General features: G+C 43.9%; 1 protein-coding gene across 1 annotated transcript in view; it reads right to left on the bottom strand.

The window, feature by feature from the left end:
• The window catches only part of LOC126406504 (homeobox protein Meis1-like), an 89,838-nt gene that overhangs the window by 32,056 nt on the left and 36,739 nt on the right, over window positions 1-21,043 (bottom strand). Inside the window, exon 8 of the mRNA XM_050070809.1 lies at window positions 17,403-17,548. Coding sequence (XP_049926766.1) covers window positions 17,403-17,548 — 146 coding nt within the window. The remainder of the gene's footprint in view (window positions 1-17,402; window positions 17,549-21,043) is intronic.

The following is a 21,043-nucleotide window of genomic DNA, read 5'->3' as shown; positions in this document are numbered from 1 at the left end:
AAAACTGTTTTTGTCCTCCTTCTCCCCCCCTAAACCACCAAATTAGCTCCTATCTGTCAAAACACTGTGATTTAGTTTCTCGCTCAGCAACAAGTCGCCCAGTTTTAATATTGTCTGTGAGTGATTCTGGTGTCTTAATGGTCTTTGGCAGTGGCTCAGCGGGTGGAGAGAGCGAGAGAGAGACCTTTAGTGAGTAAAGCAATAACATGTTCTTTAAAAGAGCAGATGGAAAGTTTCAGCGCATCCTTCCCTCCCTTCCCTCTTCCCTCCGCCTATCTTAATGATATGTCTTCTCCAAATATACAACTCCTTTCATGAGAATTTCCACCCCGCTCGCCGCTCTCTGCTGGGCTCTGAGCATGTGGGTGCCAGGAGGGGTGTGTGTGTTTTCACTCCTCTCTTCTGTGTGTCTTATCAGTCCGAGTGTGTGTGTGTGTGCGTGCATGTCTGTGGTGTTGTGGAGTCAAAGATTTTGGTTGTGTGTTTCTATGTGTGCTCTCACTTGAGCCACTGAGCTTGCTGGGCCTACAAGTTCAGCTGTGCCTGCTCGTGTGTGTGTGTGTGTGTGTGTGTGTGAGAGAGAGAGTGAGTAACAGAGCATCAGTAACATCTCCTCCCTGTCTGACTGTCTTCCTCTCTGACCCCCTCAGACAAGAACAAGAGAGGGATAGATAGACTGAGAGGAGAAGGAAGGAGAGGAAGAGGGAAGAAGGAGGCAGGGGAGGAGACATGGAAATGGATATCTGGAGCCCCGGGGGTTTAACAAAGAGATAAGAGCATAAATATTCTGCAATACTTACTCCCCCTGTCCCATGTCTAACCCAGGAGAAAACTATTTTGGGCAGATCAGTAAAAAATGTCCACCATTACAGTTACCAGTGATCCAAATTACTTGATTACTTACTTGATAAATTATACATTAATGATAATAATAATGATGCCGAACAATAAGGCCAAACAAAACAAGACAACATTGAGTATAAATAAATACAAATACAAGAAATTAAGGCCATAAAAAGACAAAATAACTTAAAAGCAAGTCACTGATTCTGCAACCCACTTCTCCTCCAGCAGGTCGGTCCAAAGTCGAGGGGCCCTGATGACAAAAGCACGGTCACCTTTAGATTTAAGCCTCGACTTTGGAGCAGCCAGGAAGGCCCCACCTGAGGATCTAAGGCTGCGAACCGGCTCATATGGGGTCAACATTTCTGCTCCATAGCTTGGGGCCAGACCGAGACGTGCTTTAAAAAGTGATCAGTAAAATCTTAGAATAAATTCTAAATCGAACAGGGAGCCGATGGAGAGAAGCCAGGATTGGGATGATGTGATCTCGTCTGTTCAAACCACTGAGAAGCTGTGAGAACTGCTGCATTCTGAACAGCCAAGTCACCAGGAAGAAATGTTGGCACTGTACGTTTCTTCAAACCAGCATACGTGTCATATCAAAGTTTCTAAAGTGACATAGTATATGAGTTTGTCATCGGGAGGTGAAGGGGATGGTAGATGGCATCATACATAGGCAAGACACCTGCCAAGCTGCACACCACTGTTTGAGACCAACAAACAACAAACCAGTTGTTTTTCAGTGACTCATCACTGAGTCTTCCAGTGGTTTTTTTAAGCCACCATATGTGAGTGTTTCTCAGCGACCCGTCACTGTGTTGCCTCCGTAGATGGGGCCACAAAAAGCAGTTGTTTTTTACCAAGACACTGCTGCATTTTCAGCAGCTTTTTAGCCACCAAACTGGGTATTAACATCTTTTCCTAACCAGAAACCAAGTGAATTTGTGCCTGAACCTAACCACACATTAACCACATCGTTGTAGAAACATGAAGTTTCAGTGTATCCACTAAATAATGACATGCAAATGTAATGGTTTGCAGAAATGTACAATGCCAACAGTCATCCTGGCAGCTGGGTTGCTCTGAGCAGTGTGAGAGCATCGGTTTAGTGAGATGGTTCTTATTAGCTTTACACAGTAGATGATATATGGTTGAGATAATTTGAATTTAATCTAATCTTGTGTGGATTTTGGTGGGAGAAAATGCAAACATTACTTATAGAAATAAAATTGCAATACAAAGAAAAAATTGCTGAGTAATGACACCATCGTACCTGACCTGAGCCTCACACTATCCGCACCGTTATGTTTCTGACTTCCTGTTCTGCTTGTCTATTTTCTGTCTGAGAAACCTGAAGCTGGGATGGCTCACTTGGTGCCATGCACAGGGTCACTTTGACAAGACACATGGCGATTGTGTCAACTGAACCTTTGACCTTTACAGAACAAACTGTCCAAACAATATCTCAGTCTCATCTGTCAGCGCAATAACTCACCAAAATATTTACAGACATGAAAAAGTACCGACTTCCCAAAGGTCACGGCTCTCTAATTCTTATTTTTGTGACTTGTAAACTGTATAAAGCCTCACCTTAGTCTCTTAGGAGCGATGAGAGGGGGGAAGGAAAAGAGAGAGTCTGAGTCACTCTTTTGTCGGGGATGACTCCACTTCATCACGAGGGGAGGGCTATTTTAGAAATGTCTTTTATCTTGCTGCTGTTCTGCCTTCATCTCGCCTCCTCAGCATTTCCTTGCCTATTCTCTCCCTCTCTGGCTGACTCTTACCCTCGCTGCTGCAAATACTTTGACTTTCTCCTTTTAATTTGGCTTTGGCTCAAAAATAAGGTATCTGCCCTTTAAATATGGCATACACATTCACAGAACTCTAGTAAAATTCAACCTCAACACAATTTTCTGTTTTGGCATCTGAATGCTGGATTTGTTTCCTATAAATGTCAAATATTTTTGTGTAAATTTAAATAGTTTTGGTCTTAAAATAAACTGCTTTTTAAATGATAGCCTACATTTAACCTTTACATCCTAACGTGTGTGATTCCATCTTTGTTAACCAGTTCACTGCAGCCACAGTCTTCTCAGTCCTGTTTCTTCTTTAGCCATTAATGTTATCATTGCATATATTTCTATTTAAAGCCGCGCTTCCCGAGCCTCCGTGCATCCCATTAAAAAGGCTTGACACGCCACATTAGCTTTATAAAACTGCGACCATGAAACAGGATGGAGGGAGGAATAAGAGAGAGGAAAATCATATGTTGTCACAGTCATGTGACATGCCTCAAAAAGAGGCCATGACACTGCACAATCTGTGGATAACAGACGCGGGTCAATGGTATTTTGAGTAAGCTTACTTTACCACCAGATGGTTGGGGTTCGCCACGTGGCACAAGGATGCCAGAAAATGCAATGAATCACAGTAAACAACTTGTCAATGTGCAACAATTTATTTTAGAGTCCTCCTCCTCTGTTATCAGTCAGATACTTTTAGCTACTTTTTTCAGCTGAAGAAGCTTGACAACCTGAAACACTGAGCAGGTTACGGCAACTACCAACAACATTATGCATGGTTATTGACTTGCATGGGCCAGTTGAGGTAAAAGTGAAAAGCCTTGACTTGGCCAGGTCTGTTCCCTTCACTGTTCCCAGGTCAAATCTCCGTGGAAACCGAGCTGCCCATCAGGAATGCCTGACGGCTAATCCGGGGGCCTTTTTGGCTAGAAGGGCATCAGAGTATCATACCAAACTGTCTCTCTCTCACACACACACACACACACATTCACCAGCACAGTTTACTGGAAGTGTAGCCTTGCTGCTGCCAGACGTGTATGAGATTACCTTAAATATTTGGGGAGGCAAGCACATTGTTATGCTAACAACAAATGCCCAGAACCCTGAGCACAAGCAGACTTTAAAACAAGCGTTCCAAACCGTAAGCCTGTTGTATCTCATACAGCAAGCTTCCAATTTCTAAAATTTCTTGCTCATTCAGGGGAAGTTTCATCCTGTGTGTGTGTGCTCACGCTGCGCCGAGAGAGCTACGCCATTTCAAATTCCTTTCTGTGTAGGTGGCATCGACTGACATCCCTTTGACTTCATTAGGGAGCAGGGACCCAGCAACAAAGCTGGCTCTGGGAGAAAGGGGGGATTAAAGAAAAAAAGAAAAGAGAGTGAGAGTGAACAAAACAACAACAGAAAAAAAACAAAGCACCCCTAACCTAATTTCCTCTGATTCGGGCTGCTCCGATGCAAAAAAACAAAACAGAGCAAAAACAGGTCTTTTGAGAGACTCAAAATGAACCAACCACAGGATGATAGCTTCAGAGTGCCCTCTGCAAAGTCTACGCAAAATAAACGCCCCCCGTCTTAGCGCTGTAAAGCCAGAAAAAAAGCAGAAACAGCCTCTTTTATGGCGATGGACTACGGTAAACCAACTCAAAGCTTGTACTATGAATAATTCATCACCGCTTTTTTTTTGTTTTTGTTAGAAACCCCGATATATGCACCAAAGATGGGCAAAGAAGCCCCCTTTCAAACTGTTTTTGTCATCAAATCTCTCCATCTCTTCTGAAGATAAAGAATATTGAGTAAAAAAACAGATGTTCTTGGGCTTTTCATTTATTAATGAGCATTTTCCCTCTCAAAAAACAGCTTTTGTTGATTTAGGGAAATCTCACAGCACCCTTGCCTTTGGGAGTGAGATAAATCTAGTTAGCTGGTGAGGCAAAGGGTGAAAAGTATGTCATTAAAGCTCTAGTACAAAGTGGATTAGACAATGTACAGCATTACCAGCTTCTTCACTATGATAATTGATGATTAGCATCATGCGTCGCTTTTCTAAAACTCTCAGGGCACATAGCATAATGCAGGGCAGCAGCCAGTGCTGTAGCTGTCCCTGCTGCGCTGCAGGGTGTGAACAATGATCCGACTGCTTTACAGTTGGGTGGGTCTCCAGCCTATATGTATACTGAAGCTTATAGCATGTATGCACATGACCAAGTCTCAAGTCTTAACAAAGTGCTGTATTGTAGTGCTTCACATGGAATGTAAAGGGTGAGGTCTGTTGATTCTGAAGGAAAGCATCTTATATTGTGTGCTGTATGTGCGCTGTCTGGTTGTTTTCACTGAGAGCGAGGGCGTGCTTCATTAGTCCTCCCCATTCCAGCTCAGGGGAGGCTAAATTTATTAAGGGGGCCGGATGTTGCACAACACCTGCTGCTGTGCTTCCCTCTGTGCAATAAAGGGAAGGGGGTGCAACATGCTAGCTAGTGCTAGTGGTAAGCGCTGCTCGTTGGACTGAGGCTGATGAGCTGGGGCTAATTCAGGGGGTGATTATGTAGTTTGCTGGACCACTAAACCTCTTTAAGCCCGTAATTACTGCCTATTTGAGCGAGGGGAGGCACTCCAAAGCAATCGGTACTTGCACCAAGCGGCGCAGTGAACGGCAGCCACAGCTGGAGGTGGGCCGCCTCAGGGCTGCCTGAGATGGAGGGGGTGTGTAAATGGGGAGTAGGAGGGATCCACAAAGCCTCATCCCAGTCAGGTACTACGGAAGGCTGAGAGAAAGCAGCGGGATGCCCCTCCAAGCAACAGAATGCTAGCTCCAAGCTACAGTGCTTGGAGCTAGCATTCTAGCAGTGTTCTCTAAGCTTAAAAACAAATGTTCTCTTGTTGCACACAGTCACAGTGAGAGGAGCTCGTTACACGGGGCAGAGAAACAAAGTGCTATTACGAGAGAGTTCAGAGCAACAAAACAAAAACTATTAAAAGAGTAGACTTCCTAACCACATAAACTCTTCTAACTAAATTGAGCTTGGAGGTAAGTGAGGAGGAGGGGAGGGGGGTATGTCATTGTGATGAGAAACTAAAAGGCTTTTTTTAGACTCAGTGCCTGTGACATACAAGTGGGAATCAGATTGTCAGATTGCACCTCGACCATGGGGGAATCCATTTCATTTCACCTGACTTTCAAGGAAATTTGACTTTACGTAATGCCACTGAAATCTGATCTCTCAGAGGAAGCAATTTGGGGACCACAGAACATTCTAATAACCCTGGCGATATTATTATGTTATTATCATAATTACCCTTTTGCCCCCGACGTTTTAATTAGAAACTCACCGTCGGCCCCTAGGGGGGTGAAACGAACCTGGGTTGGGGGAATGCTGAAACTAGGTAAGGGTACTTCACAATTGCTCCCTTATGCTCTTTCCAGCGGCGAATATAAGAGGCAGGGAGGACGCAGCCAGTGCCATTGAAAGATGAAGCTTTCTCCCTCTTCCTCCTCTGTCTTACTTTGACATCTCTGTCATTCAAAGTACAGCTACACCCCTCCCTCCTCCCTCATTCCTCATTCCTGTATCTCCCTATCTGTCTCACCCGTCTCCACCCCCTCCATCCCTCTGTTCTATATTTAGCATTTTGCTTAACTATCTCATGCCGCCTCCTTTTCTCCCCTCTTTTCTCCCACCTCCGCTTAACTCCCCTCTTTACCGTTACCTCTCATCTTTTCCTTCCATTTTAATATCCTCGCCACTCTTTCTTCACAGCCAAACGCATCCCTCCATCGCCCTCCTCTGCTTCCTCTCTCCCTCCTCGTCTTCAGCGGCGGAGGGCCTTCTCCATCAGTGCACCACTTTTACAAATCAATGACTTAATCTGTCGTAACAAACAAGTGAGCAGCACCCTCAGCCCTGTTCGCTTCCCCCCGCCATCGCTAACGCTACAGCAGCACGCCTCAGAGAGAATGGAAGAAAGCTGACAAATATGCAATGTGAAATACGGATAGTGGAGAGAGTGTGTTGGAAGACAGAAGAATTAAGAAAGGGGATTTAGGAGAAACAAGCATTTTTGAAAGAGAGGGAGAAGAAGTAGAAGGAAGACATGACTGTGAAAAGTGAGAAAAATTAAAGTGTGTGTGCGTTGGCGTGCACCACATCTCCTCGCCAACCCCTCAGCTCTGTCAGACTCCTCTACCATGAGTTATTGCCTGTCTGCATTCACCACCTGGTTCACTAGCTATGATTTCTCTCACTCCACTGGACACACACACAAATGCACACATCCTGACACACAAATACACACACCCGTCCACATACATACTTGTGTGTGTCAGATGCATACAAACACACACACCTGACCGCCGTGCTCCACAGGGGCACCTTGGGTCAGCTGTCCAAGTGTAAACACACACTACCAGCCTATGGCTATACCCTCCATGCCACCTGCCTCTGGTGCAACATGAGCCTTACGCTGTTTCATGCAGAAAACTTCAATCATAACATTATGAGACAAGTAGGTGTAAAATGATGAGTTATGGATAGATATCACAAGATATCTCATCTATAAATCATAGCTCTCTCCCGATGCCTTTGAAACTGCGCAAGTGCACCAATATTGCTATGATATCATGGTTCAAGGCCATTAAAATGTAAGGCAGCTGTACATTAGAGGAAAATTGAGTGAGAGGGAGTCATGGAAGAAAAGAGCGGAGGGAAAGAGAAGTCAGAGAGGCAGAAGGCATGCATAAAAGATAGGAAACCCTTATGGTTTTTCAGAAAGAAGTGTTTTGTCTGAGAGGGAGCCAGAGACAGGGTGTAGGGGAAAGAGAGCGGGGTTCACGCTTGGGAGAGAATACAAGTGGGAGGAACTGAATTGATAAATTAGTTCAGCCAACGCGCAAACTGATTACCACGACGGCAAAGCCACAGGATCCATCGTGCACACGCATGGAATGAGACACAAAGGCACGCACACACCCATACACTGCACGTACAAAAGAGACATGAAGCTGACACATACAAATAATAGCACAACTGCATATGCAATCACACACAGATGCGCACACACACACACACACACACACACACACACACATACATACAAATGTATCTAGGGCAGGCGGCTGCAGTTGCTGTAAGTAAAAGGTATTGAGCTGCTGACTCCAGCCAGAAAAGATCCCACAATCCTCTGGATCACCAAACACAGCCTAATGGATAACGGCTAACAGCTAGCGCTAATGTGATTTCACACTTAGCAGATTTAATATATCACTGGCTGAACAAAATCATGCTACGCACAGAAGCTATGCTAAACTCTGTTTCTTGAAGGGTGCTGAACATTTTACTGCCAAAGTTTTATTTAAGGAGTTTTAAACAAAAAAAGGAAGTGGCCTATCGTGGAGGTAATGTGTCTGCTTACAGTGAGAATGAGAGGCTAAACTGCTAGCATTGCTAATCTCAAAGTGTTGGACAGAATCATTCCATCAAGCCAACCACAGACTTATGACAATATTTTTCCCTGACTCTTCCACACGTCAACTTGCCACTCACTCTCCAATAAATACCACAGTGATGGTGGGGAACTCCACACCCCACCCAGGCACTGACATCACTGCTGTGGGCCTATGCAGAAGCGTCCGTGTGAGTGTGTGTGTATGTTTGCATCTGAGTGTCTCTGTGTGTGTCTGAGGGCTGAGAGTGTTCTCGGATTTGCAAATCATCGTAAAATGATTAGTGGGTACCAAACCAAGAACGATTTCACACATCCAAGTTATTGGGCCTTTGTCCACTCTGAAGACGTACATACTCTCACACACACACACACACACACACACACACACACACACACACACACACACACACACACACACACACACACACACACACACAATAACACACAGCTGATAATGAAAAATAGAACTAGTGTGAAACACAGCTTCAGCATGAAGCCATCAATCACTCAGACGTTCAACAATGAAACCACACACTGAACTGTTTCATAGTTTCCCAACTATGAAATTATATGAGCGCTGGGGGGAGGGGAGCGGGAGAGAAGACGGATGGTAAAGCATAAAGAAGAGGAAGACGGAGATGATGGTAATTGAGAAATTAGAGAGTGAGATTAAATATCCTCTCCCCTAATGTTTAATCATTTAAACATGTTACTTTTAAAACATTAAAAAATAAACACCACTGAGCTTTTATGGAGCAAATCACTGGGCCAGTAATGTCTAAGAACAATTTGTATAAACAGAAACTAAAAAGAAGCTCCTACAGTTAAAACATGAACTGATCATGAACGTGAATGTGTGTGTGTGTGTCTGTGTGTGTGTGTGTGCGTGTGCGTGTATTCTTGGGGGCCATGTTAGATCTCTTGTGACTGGTGATCCCCTCCAGTGCTACTGACCGACCTTGAGGGTCTGTAAAGTTCTCACGTTCTCAAGGAAACACACCAACCCGCCCCTTGACCAAGGCCAGATCAACACACACACATTCAGACACACACACATGTGCATGCTTGCTTTTGGTCTAGATCTATGGCAGACATTTTGGAAAAGTTCAAAGGTGGCATGAATTAAAAGTTAACTGCCCTTGAGGGCTTTTAAACAGAAAGGTAAAACGATACAAGAAACAGAAAGTGGGAGAAAAGGCTGAAATAAAGGGTTGACTGAAATGTAAAGGGACTTTGTAAAAGGCCTGATCAGGACTATACACATATATAAACTGTATGTGCAAAAATCCCCAAGTAAGCACATACAAGCGGAACTTAAGGTGGACTGTTTTCTTCTTTGATATAACATGTTCATATCATCTAAAAGCCAGGGAACATTCTTCATCTGTCGCAATTTTATCTAGATTTTTCTGTAAATGAAATGTGTATGTCCCTAGGTCACTTAGTCTGCCAGGTATCCTAATTTTGACTCACATGACAGGGTAAAACCTGAACAAGGTTTATTTGAGATTCCAAAACCGCAGCTAGAGTCCTTCTACATTACATCTCACCCGGTCCAGGACTAAATTGATGTCATATTCATATATATTCTCACATATTACACTGTTTTTTTGACACTGCATAACAGTCAAAAATGTATTACAATCCAAAACCTACGCAGACTTCACGTCATCTTCCAACCACAAGGTTGTACCAATCTCTTTTTTCTTGTCATCCGCACTAAACAGCCTTAAGGCATCATCCTTTTTGTAAAAAACTTCAATTAAAAGCCTCGTCCTGATTAAACGCCCAGTCCCTTTTACTAGCCCGGTGTGGCTACACATTTTGACAAATCAAGGCCTGTCTCAATTAGATACCTGGCCTGGTCGCCAAGCAGTTACATACTCAGCATATGATCGACCAATGCCATAAATGATAACAAAATGTGAGTATTATCCTGATATTTCTGCAAATTAATACGTATCCTCCGAACTGCCACCATCTGCCATGTGTCAGTCTTTCTACCCATCTACTGTATCCCTCCATCCATCTATTCATCTACTCATCCATCCATCATTCCATCCATCAATCATGAAACAGATGGCCTTTCAGGAGTCCGTGTCAGTACTGATGGTTTCCCTCTGCCCCGGCCATACCATAACCCCCTCCAACAAACAACCCCAGAACCCCACAGGACACACACACACATAGCACTGATCTTACTACTACCCACTGCCATGGACCACTATCTACCCGCTTGGAAAATGTTTCATCAGCTTGTAATACATGCACTTAAAAAAGCATGCAGGCACATGAAATGGTTTCAAAGTGCGTGAGTAGCAAGTCTGTGTGTCTGTGAGGGTCAGTCCACAAAGAGAAGCCCCCAAAGAGCGCTGTCTGCCTTTGGTCCCTGGGGCCTGTCAAGAGGGATAATTGATGATGTTTTCATTACAAGGTGTGGGGTAATGTGGGGGTTGGGGCACAGTATGAGTGTGTGTGCATGTGTGTGTTGTGGGGGTAGGCAGGTTGACTCAGCTGCCTCCTCTTTGACACCAACCTCTCCTGCGATTGGTACGTACAACTTTTTGCTTTAAAATGTCCTCGTACCAACACACACACTCCTAGTAAAGAAATCACACGCACACATTTACGCCAACACTAGCCCTCAAAGATGAATGCACACACACAAACACACAGCCCAAAGCCATTTCCATTCCAGAGATAAACTATCTGAAACTGAATAAAAAATGCTGAGAATAAGACTAACTTGTTCTCTTGTTTTCCTCTGCCGCTCAGGCTCATCACAGTGTCACGCCAGGCCTTTGGCAGATCTGTCCGTCTGTCTGTCGTCTCTTAGGATCTCTTTGAAATCCTAATGCAGTGGCGCCTAAGATTCTGACTGCCACTTAGGCTGAATTAAGACTTAATTGGAGACACCAGGCCACACAGGCCATTATATTACTTTACAGTATCAAGACGGACATCGTGCCTTTGTTGCTGATGATGAATAAATGAGTAACAACAAATAGTCAGCTGATGTTCTCCTTATAAAAATCGCTTCCTGACAGGGCGTCCCGGCGGCTAGGACGGTCAAATGAAATAATTTTCCATGAGAAACTTAATTTGTGCCGTGGATAACTATGACATAAAACAATCAAAGGAAGACGGTCATAAACATGAAAAGAATCTCTGTCTTCTTGCACCTTTGTCATAAAAATGTCCAAAAGTTCAAATCTGATAAACATTGACTGTTGTAATTTTGCGTGTACAAAATTGGTCGCGCCCTTGGTAACACCCTTCCAGGCCTGGGTTGCCGTGGCAGGTCAGGGTTACCGTGGGTGACCAGGGTGCTGACACGTCCAGGCTCCAGCAATAAACAGACGAAGATGAATGGCATCTGAGGCAATGGCGAACTCTGACCTTGAACGTTTTCTTTCCCCTCCCTTCTGTTGTTTAGATGAGGCTTTACATATCTGGTTTGTGTTCTCTTAGCTGAGAAGATGAGGAAGTGATAGGTCTTGAGTTTGCACCACGATGCATTAACAATTCATTTTTGTACTGATTATAAAACACATCAGTAAAAGGACATTTGAATTATCTTTTAAATGATTCCTGGTGCTTACTTCCTTGTTGTGTGTTAGTAAAATCTCAAAAATAAAACGTTTTATTGTCCATCGCAGACACCGACCGAGAAAGAGAAGTTTCGCAATCTGGCTCGACATTAAAGCTGAGAGTTCTTTCCCCAGTTTTTCAATCTTCTGTTCAATCCCAACCTAAACCATTAAGATATAAGGGAAAACATATTGCCTTTAATGATAAGTGCACCTATCCATCCACCCATCCATCCATCTATCACCTCCTTTTACTCCCCTCCCGCCCTACACACCCAGTCTGGATTCCTCCACCACCCAGGGCCCACGACAGCGAGGCTCCTGGCCTCCTCTGCCAGCGCAGAAATGAATTATATTGCCTTTCACACCTGTTTCTGCTCAAAAGCCTGCTGCACGCTGCTGTGTTGAGGAGAGAAAAAAAAAAACATTTCCAAGGGGGGTAACGGCGCTCCCCCAGCTCGGCTACATCTGCGTACACGAGCGGTTAAATTAGACTCTAATTGTATTAACGGGGGATTATGCCTTCCAGTTGGATTTTTTATACTCTCTCTCTGTGCATTTTACACATTTTAAGAGGAGAAAGGAGGAGGAGGGAAAAAAAGCAGCTCATTGAGGGTTTGCGGGTTGGCTTCTTTTATGAGCTGCGATCACGGCTGCCCCTCGTTACACTGAGTCTGTGTACAAATAGGAGGGGAGGAGAGCCAGAATGAGAGAGTGTTAGTGATAATGTGTATGTGAGTGTGTGTCCCAGTCTGCCAGGCTAATATACCGATGCTAACACTCTGAATGCCAAACCCCCCTGCCCTAGACACACACATACACACACACACCTACTTCAGTTTAGCAAGGCAACAATCTAAACGGGGATAGGGGTGGTGTGTGTGTGCAGTGGGGAGGCGGGGGTGAATTCCATCTAATTACTCTATCACATAATTTCACAAATTGCCTTTTCATAGGGGAGTGGAGAGCAGAGCACAGGGCGCGTTGGGGATTTGAGGCCTGAGCTTTCATTTACTACTCATTTCTTGTTAAATTAAACAAGAAAATACCATTTGCAAGGAGGGAGGGGTGGGTGAGTGGGGGGGTAGGTGGATTCCATCTGCACCATAGGAGGAATGGAGGAAACAAAGATTGACTATCGCTATTTCTTCATCTCAGTGCTTGTCTCTTTAACACAAAGCAACGAGATAGCTCTGCCAATTATGCAATCCACAACTTTAATTATTTTGTTAAACTGTATATTTTTAGGAAGAAAATCATTGACACACTTCAGGCGAACAATATCTACAAGTTTAAACACATCCTCACTGATGTTAAGCAGATATCAAGGTGAGTTTATCAATTGGTGCAGAGCATTTTCTCTATCAAATGTCCTCTCCAGGTAGTCAGTGAAACCAGATCACTGCTAGTAGTCACAACAGATGTTTAATTAACAATGTCAATGGAAAACAAAGATCAAAACAAGATGAGGACACAAGTGGAAAAGCCCTCCCCTGCCCTTTATTTTGGTTCCCCACCAAGTTTACAGCTGCATGTCAAGCTGGCAGCGGGCTGCGCGGTCCGGCCATCGGTGACAGGCGGTTAACGCTAATGTTTTGTAGTCGCTCCAAGTCAGAGCAGCCAAATTCTTCCGATGGACTTGTCCCACAAGCGCTGTCGACAACATATGAGCTCATTGGGCGTGTTGGAGAGAACTCAGCGTGCTGCGACTGTCGTCATCATCACAAATTTAATCCCACTGCTCTATCCGTCACTCTGCCTGTCACACAGCAGATCGAAGCATATTCCCATTTGTTGTTTCTTCATTTTACATTGTCACCCTGCACAGGGGAATATTAACTACACCCAAAGCACTGTGGCTTCGACTCTGGCACTGATAAGACCAGCATTTTATTCAATAACTTTTCTACCGATGGTATCCATGCTAACAATACTCATCACACACTCTGCTTCACAATCTTTCCCTTTTCCTGCTCGAATAAGACATTGGAAATTAGCAGCCTTGATGGGTAAGTGAGATGCAAAAATGCCTTCAAAACAACAATAAAAAACAGCCATATGAATGCCACCTACCACCTACCCTGCTGGTGCACTCGCAGCCTCAGTTTGCCACCCACCTTCTCCTTCCGCTTCGGTACAATGGGAACTCCCCTGAGGGTCCAAGTGTGAGGGCGAATAACAGAAAACACATCAAGGTGGGTATCCAAACTTCTACCCTGTTCTCCTCCACTGTCAAATCCTGCACATCTTTTATACTTGAGAAACAACAGCTCCTGACTCCCTTATTCAGGTTTGTGTAGGGCCACAGCACTCTGCCATAAATCTGTACACAGTACGTGTGTGCGTGCATGCGTCTGTGTGTGCCTAATTGGCATTGTGTCTATCTCTAAGAGGCCAGACTCACATCCTCCATCCCTCTGTGGAACAAAGGGAGCCCAGCTGATGATGCTGCGGATGAGCCTGGATCAGCTGTCCGTGTTTATGTTTGTACCAGCGGAGACAGGGAGACATACTGCCGGTGTAAGAGATACTGTAAATGTTTTGCATTAGAGGTGCTATGTGTAGCATTTATAAACACAGACATATGGTGATTGAATTAATGGTGACACTGAAGAATGATTAGTGTAAACAAATGAGACCACTGCGAGCATTTATCAGACACCAGTGGTATTGTTAATGCCAGTGTTTCTCAAAATTAAGACCACATTTCCCATAAACAAAGAAGATGTTGCTCCTCTCCGCCTGGGTTTCATTTCTGTTTGGCCTCGCTGGAGAGGGCAGACATATTGGAAGTGATTTTTCCATCAACCTTTCAGTTTACTCCTCAGTTCTGAGCGCTACAGCTCTGTTTGCACGGTGAGAACTTCCTCCTGTTTTGTGCCATAAAGCAATATACCCTATGTGCCATTGTGTGCCTGTATGTGTGCATGCTATAGTTCCTCATTCTCTTTTTTCCTGGGAGAAGGTGGATGGATCCTCCTTATCCCCCTCTTCACCTCCTCGCCTTCTCCTCCTCTCCCTTGACACTCTCTTATATCCTTCCAACTGTTTGAGATCTAACAGCGCAGAAGCCTCCCATAAGCCCAACTCATGGTGTAATATGACACAGTAGGTGTGTTGCTGTGTGTGTGTGTGTGAGAGTGTTTCACTAGGCAAGTGTGTGCTGAACTGTATTTCCACAGACAGGATGTGTGTATGTTTCAAACACCTTTCCTCTGTAGCCTCGAAGGTTTCGGGGGGTGTATGGGTTGAGGTCAGGGAGTTGGAGGAGAGGTTAGTGTGTATGTGTGATGATGTGTGTGTGTGTGTGCGGGGTGATGGAGAGCTGGTGGTTTGTGAAGGAGGTGGGGAGGGTCAGATGGAAAGGGGAGAGCACAAAGAGAAACAAATAGTATAAGAAGCCTTGTGAGATGTGTGTGTGTGTGTGAGTATATTCTGTGTTCAGATACACACACTACATTTCTCTGCCAACATGCCACCAATAAAAAAAGTTCCTCCAATTTGTCATTAACACTGTCGGAAACAGAAGAAGACACTGTACGATGCACACCATCAACATCAACGGTACAAAGCTACAAATAAATAAATAAAGAGTGGGGCCCATGCAATATTCACAATCCAAAAACTAAATTACTTTTCCCAGCATCCTCCCTGTTGGCTTGTGCAATTCAAACCCACACCCACTCACTAAACTGTACCGTTGCGCCAAATTCCTGACATAGACAGAAAGCGTGTGACGCAAGGCTGGCTGAAGTTAGTTTTGAAACATATTTCCTTGTCATAACACTGAATTCAAATTGTAATCAGGAATTTTACTCAGCGCAACGATGAACACAGAAAAGATGTCACCATTTCAAGCTGTTTTGAAAACATCTTACTCCTCCTGCAATTCAAGTTTACCCTCATAACCTGGTCACTTGTTGTTTTTAGATTTGATTGTTTTAAATAATTTTTTAAATGTAAACTTTTTGACATGAAAGTAGCCTGATATTGGGTTTTTTTTCTATTTATTTTACTATTTAAATTACTGAAATAACCATGATGCAAGCAGTAAATTCAGAGGTCTGAAACCTGTTTTACTTAAAATATAAAAATATAAGGTAACATTTCAGGCACTTTCAAGTCTCTGGAATATGTTTTTCATGAAACTCAAAGCCAAATTAATTTACTAAATACAATAAAACTTTTTTTTTTAGTTATTGTGGTTGTTTGTAAATTCTTTCAACCAGAGAATTTCCCCAAAGAGAACAATATAATTGTTGTAAAAAATTGTTATGTGCTGTCAATGCACAGAACATGCGACAAAGCTTAACTAAAAGGTTGAGCATGGGCAAAAAGTAACTGATCATTTTCTCAGATGCAGGTTACTGGGGCCAATCCAAATACTATATCCGGTATGGGTAATGTACTTTTTATGAGTATAAGCTGAGAAAAATGTGTGAATGTCCATACTCGTGATGAAGGGAAATCCACATTTGGATAGTTGCGTTCATTCCCCTAACTTGTTAGAAAATGATCTGAAGCTCAATCCTAAAATCGTTCTCTAAATAGTTTCCTAATAGAATATAAATACAGCAACTCTTGATCAATCCACGTTAGTTTCAGGCTTAAAATATCAACCTCTGGTTAGGCCACACCCTCATCTACCTTAAACTCCACCCATTTTGAGTACACATATAGATACACATAATTTAGCTGGTTAAACAGATACAGATAATGGTGTACTCGCTCATCCCTACAGGTAACCAAACGTCAGTGAAGGACTTAGGAGAATATCCCGACTCTGAGTCAGTAAACTTTAGCGGCAAGAGGCACAAGTGTCTCTTGAGTGACACCACTGGTGCAAACTCTGCATTAATTAATATTGAAAACTTTGCATTGCCCTAATGAGAGGCCCTCTAAACTACAGTATACTTGTTATCTCACTGAACATAAGAACATGTGTTTCTATTTATTGTCTTCCTTTGTTCCATTGATAAGTATTAAGAGATTCTGGCATCCATCAATGCTAACTGTGGCTGGTGAATTGATCGTGTTTGAAATGATAGAAAGTTGCTGTTAAACAAGACAACACTCTGTTTACTGCTGGCTCCATTTTAACTGTCACATCGGTATGTCTCAATGTCAAAATACTTGTTTTCCCACACTATTCCTCCCCAAACAATTTGGGATGCTGTCAGTTGGTGCTAACGACATTGGTATTCCCTGCTATAATTGAGTAAAAATAAAGCCAAACCACAGGCTTTTGCAGCATCCCAGGCATCTGTTAAATAATGACAGATTTGTTCTTAATAAGGTTCATCTATGTATCTGCAGCTATGGCCAGGGGCGTCTATCCTTGGCTTCAACCTTATTCAGTTTCAGCAGATGAGGAGCGAGAGCGCAGGCTGCCGAGATCGCCGGCAGATTACACAGGCCTGTGTCTTTGAAGTGTTCACCGTACGAACCGGGGTACATTGTGGAGACGAGGGGGGCTCTGGTGGTGCGTAGTGAGTGTCAGTGAGTGTGTCAGTGTCTGTGGGTGTGTGCGTATATGTGTTCCTTTGTGTGCGAGTGTATTTGTGTCAAATAAGACAGAAGCAGAGCTGGAAAGATAGAAAATGTGTGTGTGTGTGTGTGTGTGTGTGTGTGTGTAGAAGAGTAAGAAAGCCTGTGGCTGTAAAGTGAAGTTCAGTGTGAGCACGTGATATGAAACTGAGAACAAATGGTGTTTCATTCAACTCACTGTTAGGTGCTGAAAGAGCCATGCTCTCATAATGTTGGTGGCCACCTTAGGGAAGATCCCTCTCTTCTTGTTGCGTTTCTTCTCTTTATCCGGGTCATCATCATCCCCTGTGCTCGGTGAAGCCACGCTGTTGTCCAGGCCATCACCTGTCACATGACAAGAAACAGGAAGAGACAGCGGAGATCAGACACACAGTTTGTTTACTTCCTGCATTCGCTGCGCCTCTGCGTTCAAAGGGAATAAATACGATTTCGAAGGAATTCTGGAGGGCTTTGTATGCACAGACGGAGGGGTATAGAGACACAACAATGGCAAGCAGAGAATGGCTGGAAAACAGCACCTCATAAATGCATTCATTTTTAATACATTTATAAATAACCCTGCCTTTCATTTTTCTCCCCCCGCCACTTGAAAACACAGCGAGCGCTCGCATCTTTCTGTGAGAAAGAGAGGGAGAAGGGGAGCACAAAGGACTTGTAAGGTCGCATTTCCCCACTCTCCCATCCAAGCCTGCGCAGAATTGAAAATGACAGAGAGATTTAGTCTTTATTATCCTGAGGGGAAAATAGTTATTGAAGCGTCGCCCCGGCGCATTCTGCCATTTTACCTGAGGTGGAAAGAGTAACACGGCACTACAAAAGGGGAGGTTGCGAGGAGGGGGAAGGCAGAAAATAAAAGGAAAATAGGTGGAAAAAAGGGAAGTCAGAGGCACAAACAGCGCTAACAAAGCTAGCTGCTTTTCATAACAATGGCGTCATGGCTGCTTACAGCAACCTGTAGGGCTTCGATAAGGCTCTATTAAGGCCAGTTAACCTCACCTAAGGGGAACACTGAGACAGCTTAGAGTATTTGAGCACTGAGGAAAAGTGAAAGGAAGGCACTCCGTGGGCCTTTTCTCTGCATTCAGACTCAACAACATGAACTGACACACACACACACACACACACACACACACACACACACTGCACATATTCAAAACTACCCAATTACTGTACGTATTCTATACGGCTCCAGTGGAGAGAAAGAGGCTCTTCCCATCTGTCTGTGAAAAGCCTAATTGTTATTATCATTATTCAAAAATGCGAGCCACCCTCAATGAAGATGATAATCATAAAAGAAACATGAGGCGAGGTAAACAAGTGGCACCCTCACTGCTAGAAATTTCAGCAGCTGATAACTTGACTTTTGTCCCGTGCCACCTCTGTCGACTGGAAGTGAGGGGAAGGAAAGAAGAAGAAGAAGAAAAAAATGCTGAAGCAGTGCACAGAATTGGATCCAGTTATTTATTGATTACACACAAAGCACTTCTAAAGCTTCTAGGTCTATTCACTGCGACGGCAGTAGATAAATGCATTTGAGCAGGCCCGCGCTCCGCTAACTTGCAGAGGGCGACACCCAGCACCTAGCTAAACCCTAAGCCCCCGATTCATCGATAATTAATGGGGATGTTGGCGCTAATCCGGTTGGAGATGACTTTTTTCCAGCCTGCCACATCAATGGAATAATCAAGGGCCTAAAACCCAGGCCTTTGCTCCCCATTACCTCGGGCAAAAGAATTCCTGAAAGCATGCCTGGAGGGCACCTGAATTATATACACCATTAGGAGAGAGAGGCTCTCAACGATCCATACGAAACAACACTTGGCTAGCTCTCACTCTCTCTCGCCGACTGTTCTGGCAGAAGGAGATACATATGCACACATATTGAAGGCTTTTTAATGAACCTCCTGTGGAAGCGGAGGTGACGGCATGGAGGGTGGGGGAGGGATAAAACAAGAGCTTGATTTTCATAGATACGGATGCAAACACCACCCACTGCACACATCAATAATGCACACATGCATGTGAAGCTGGTGGCTGGGCTGGGCGACTGTAACACCAACGAAAGGTCAAAAGTTGGATTCAGGCGATTCGAGCAAGTCGGCAACCTCTGCTAGTTCACTCCAAGTCACTGCTTAATCGGTTCATCAATTTTTTAGCCTTTTAAAATATCAGAATATTTTGAAAAATGCCAATCACAATCCTCCAGCCTGAGGTGACCTAAACAAACAGCACAGAATCTAAAGAAATTCAGTTTACAAGGATGTAAAACAGAGAAAAAACAGCAAATCATTACATCTGAGAGCGAGAACAAGGGAATCTTTGACACTTTTTCTTCATAAACAATTAATCAATTACTGTTGTCAATGCACTAATCCATTAAATCGACTAACCATTTCACCAAGACACACATACAACCCCCCACAAACACTCAGGACAATGTGCTCCTTACACACAGCTCCTAGACCTCTCTCTGTCTAAAAACACACTCACATTGCAAGCTTCGGTTACATCATTAGCCCGGGACAAACGCAGCCTGAGCTTAACAAGGGAGTTTTTTCTGCCTACTGTTTCAGGGCTAAAATACACCCACCCCTCTCTCTTTCTCTCTTTTCCTCTCTGCATCTCCCTCTGCCTGCTGGAAGAGAGGGGTGAGCCGAGCCGAGGCCCTGTAATCTAAGACCAGATTTTCATTGGAAGCAAATGCTTTCAATCCGTTGTAAAGACCGGTTCATGTTCAGCAAAGCCTACAATAACAAACCTAGGGGCTTGTCCCATGTGAGTTGGGAGAACAGAAGCAAACGGCCAGAGTACCAGCTCAGAGCGTGAGTGAGTGAGTGAATGAGTGTGTAAGTGAGTGTGTGACTGAGTGAGTGAGTGAATATGTGCAAGTAGGAGAGAGTGGGCGCTCAGGCAGGCTCAAGAAGAGGTGAGAAATCGTGAGAAGCATGGAGAGAAGGGGAAAGACAGAGGGGGGAAACAGAAAGGGGACAGAGAAAGCCCAGAGTAAGTCATAAAAGTGTGGATGCTCCGATAAAACGGTCACGAGAAAGTGCATGATTCTGGGCGTGTTGCCTGCATAAGGCTTCTTCTCAAAACTGTATCACGTAGTACTTTATTATACACAGTCTCCCAGAAATAAGTGAAATGGACACAACCTCTTGACAATGCATTATTTGATGGTGGGCATGAAATGTGTTAATTACATGCTGGCAAACAATGTCAATGCAGAGTCTATAACAAACAGCTGTAGTCTGGTTGTGAAACAGTTGCAATTTGGTTAGATGTAGGGAACAAAAGATGCTTGGTTAAGTTTGAGAAAAGATTGTTGTTTGCAACACATTCTCACTCCGACCTCGTCACATATCAACGTTTGGTCACGGACTTTCCACGTCCAGATACGACATGCAAAGTACCCTGGGTGCATTGGTCGTTGACATTCTGGGACGCTGTGTCAAGTTCTGCCTGTTACATGTATTGTCTACTTTCAAAATACACTTCTGTTTTCATGGGATATTTACCATTTACATAAGGTCTCTTTCAAAATAAACGCACTACGTCGGTACAACACCACAAATTCTTCCTAACGCACATGGCTGGGTTTAAGAAAAAAGAAAAAGGTATGGCTTAATAATCTTACGGGACACGAACACCGCTGTCTTGGGTGTAAGTAAGTGTTTTTTGAACCCATCCACCACCCCTTTCACTCACCCCAGTCGGACTTTTGAAGCCTTAACTTTCGTTTTTGTCCTGCTGCATTTTCCCCTGATGGCACTGAGCTCTGTTAAACTATAACGGCAACCAGTCTCATATCATGCTGAC

The sequence above is a fragment of the Epinephelus moara genome, chromosome 19, assembly GCF_006386435.1.
Source record: "Epinephelus moara isolate mb chromosome 19, YSFRI_EMoa_1.0, whole genome shotgun sequence".
Taxonomy (NCBI): domain Eukaryota; kingdom Metazoa; phylum Chordata; class Actinopteri; order Perciformes; family Serranidae; genus Epinephelus; species Epinephelus moara.
The sequence above is the reverse complement of the archived record's forward strand: the minus strand, read 5'-3'. Positions and strand labels throughout refer to the sequence as shown.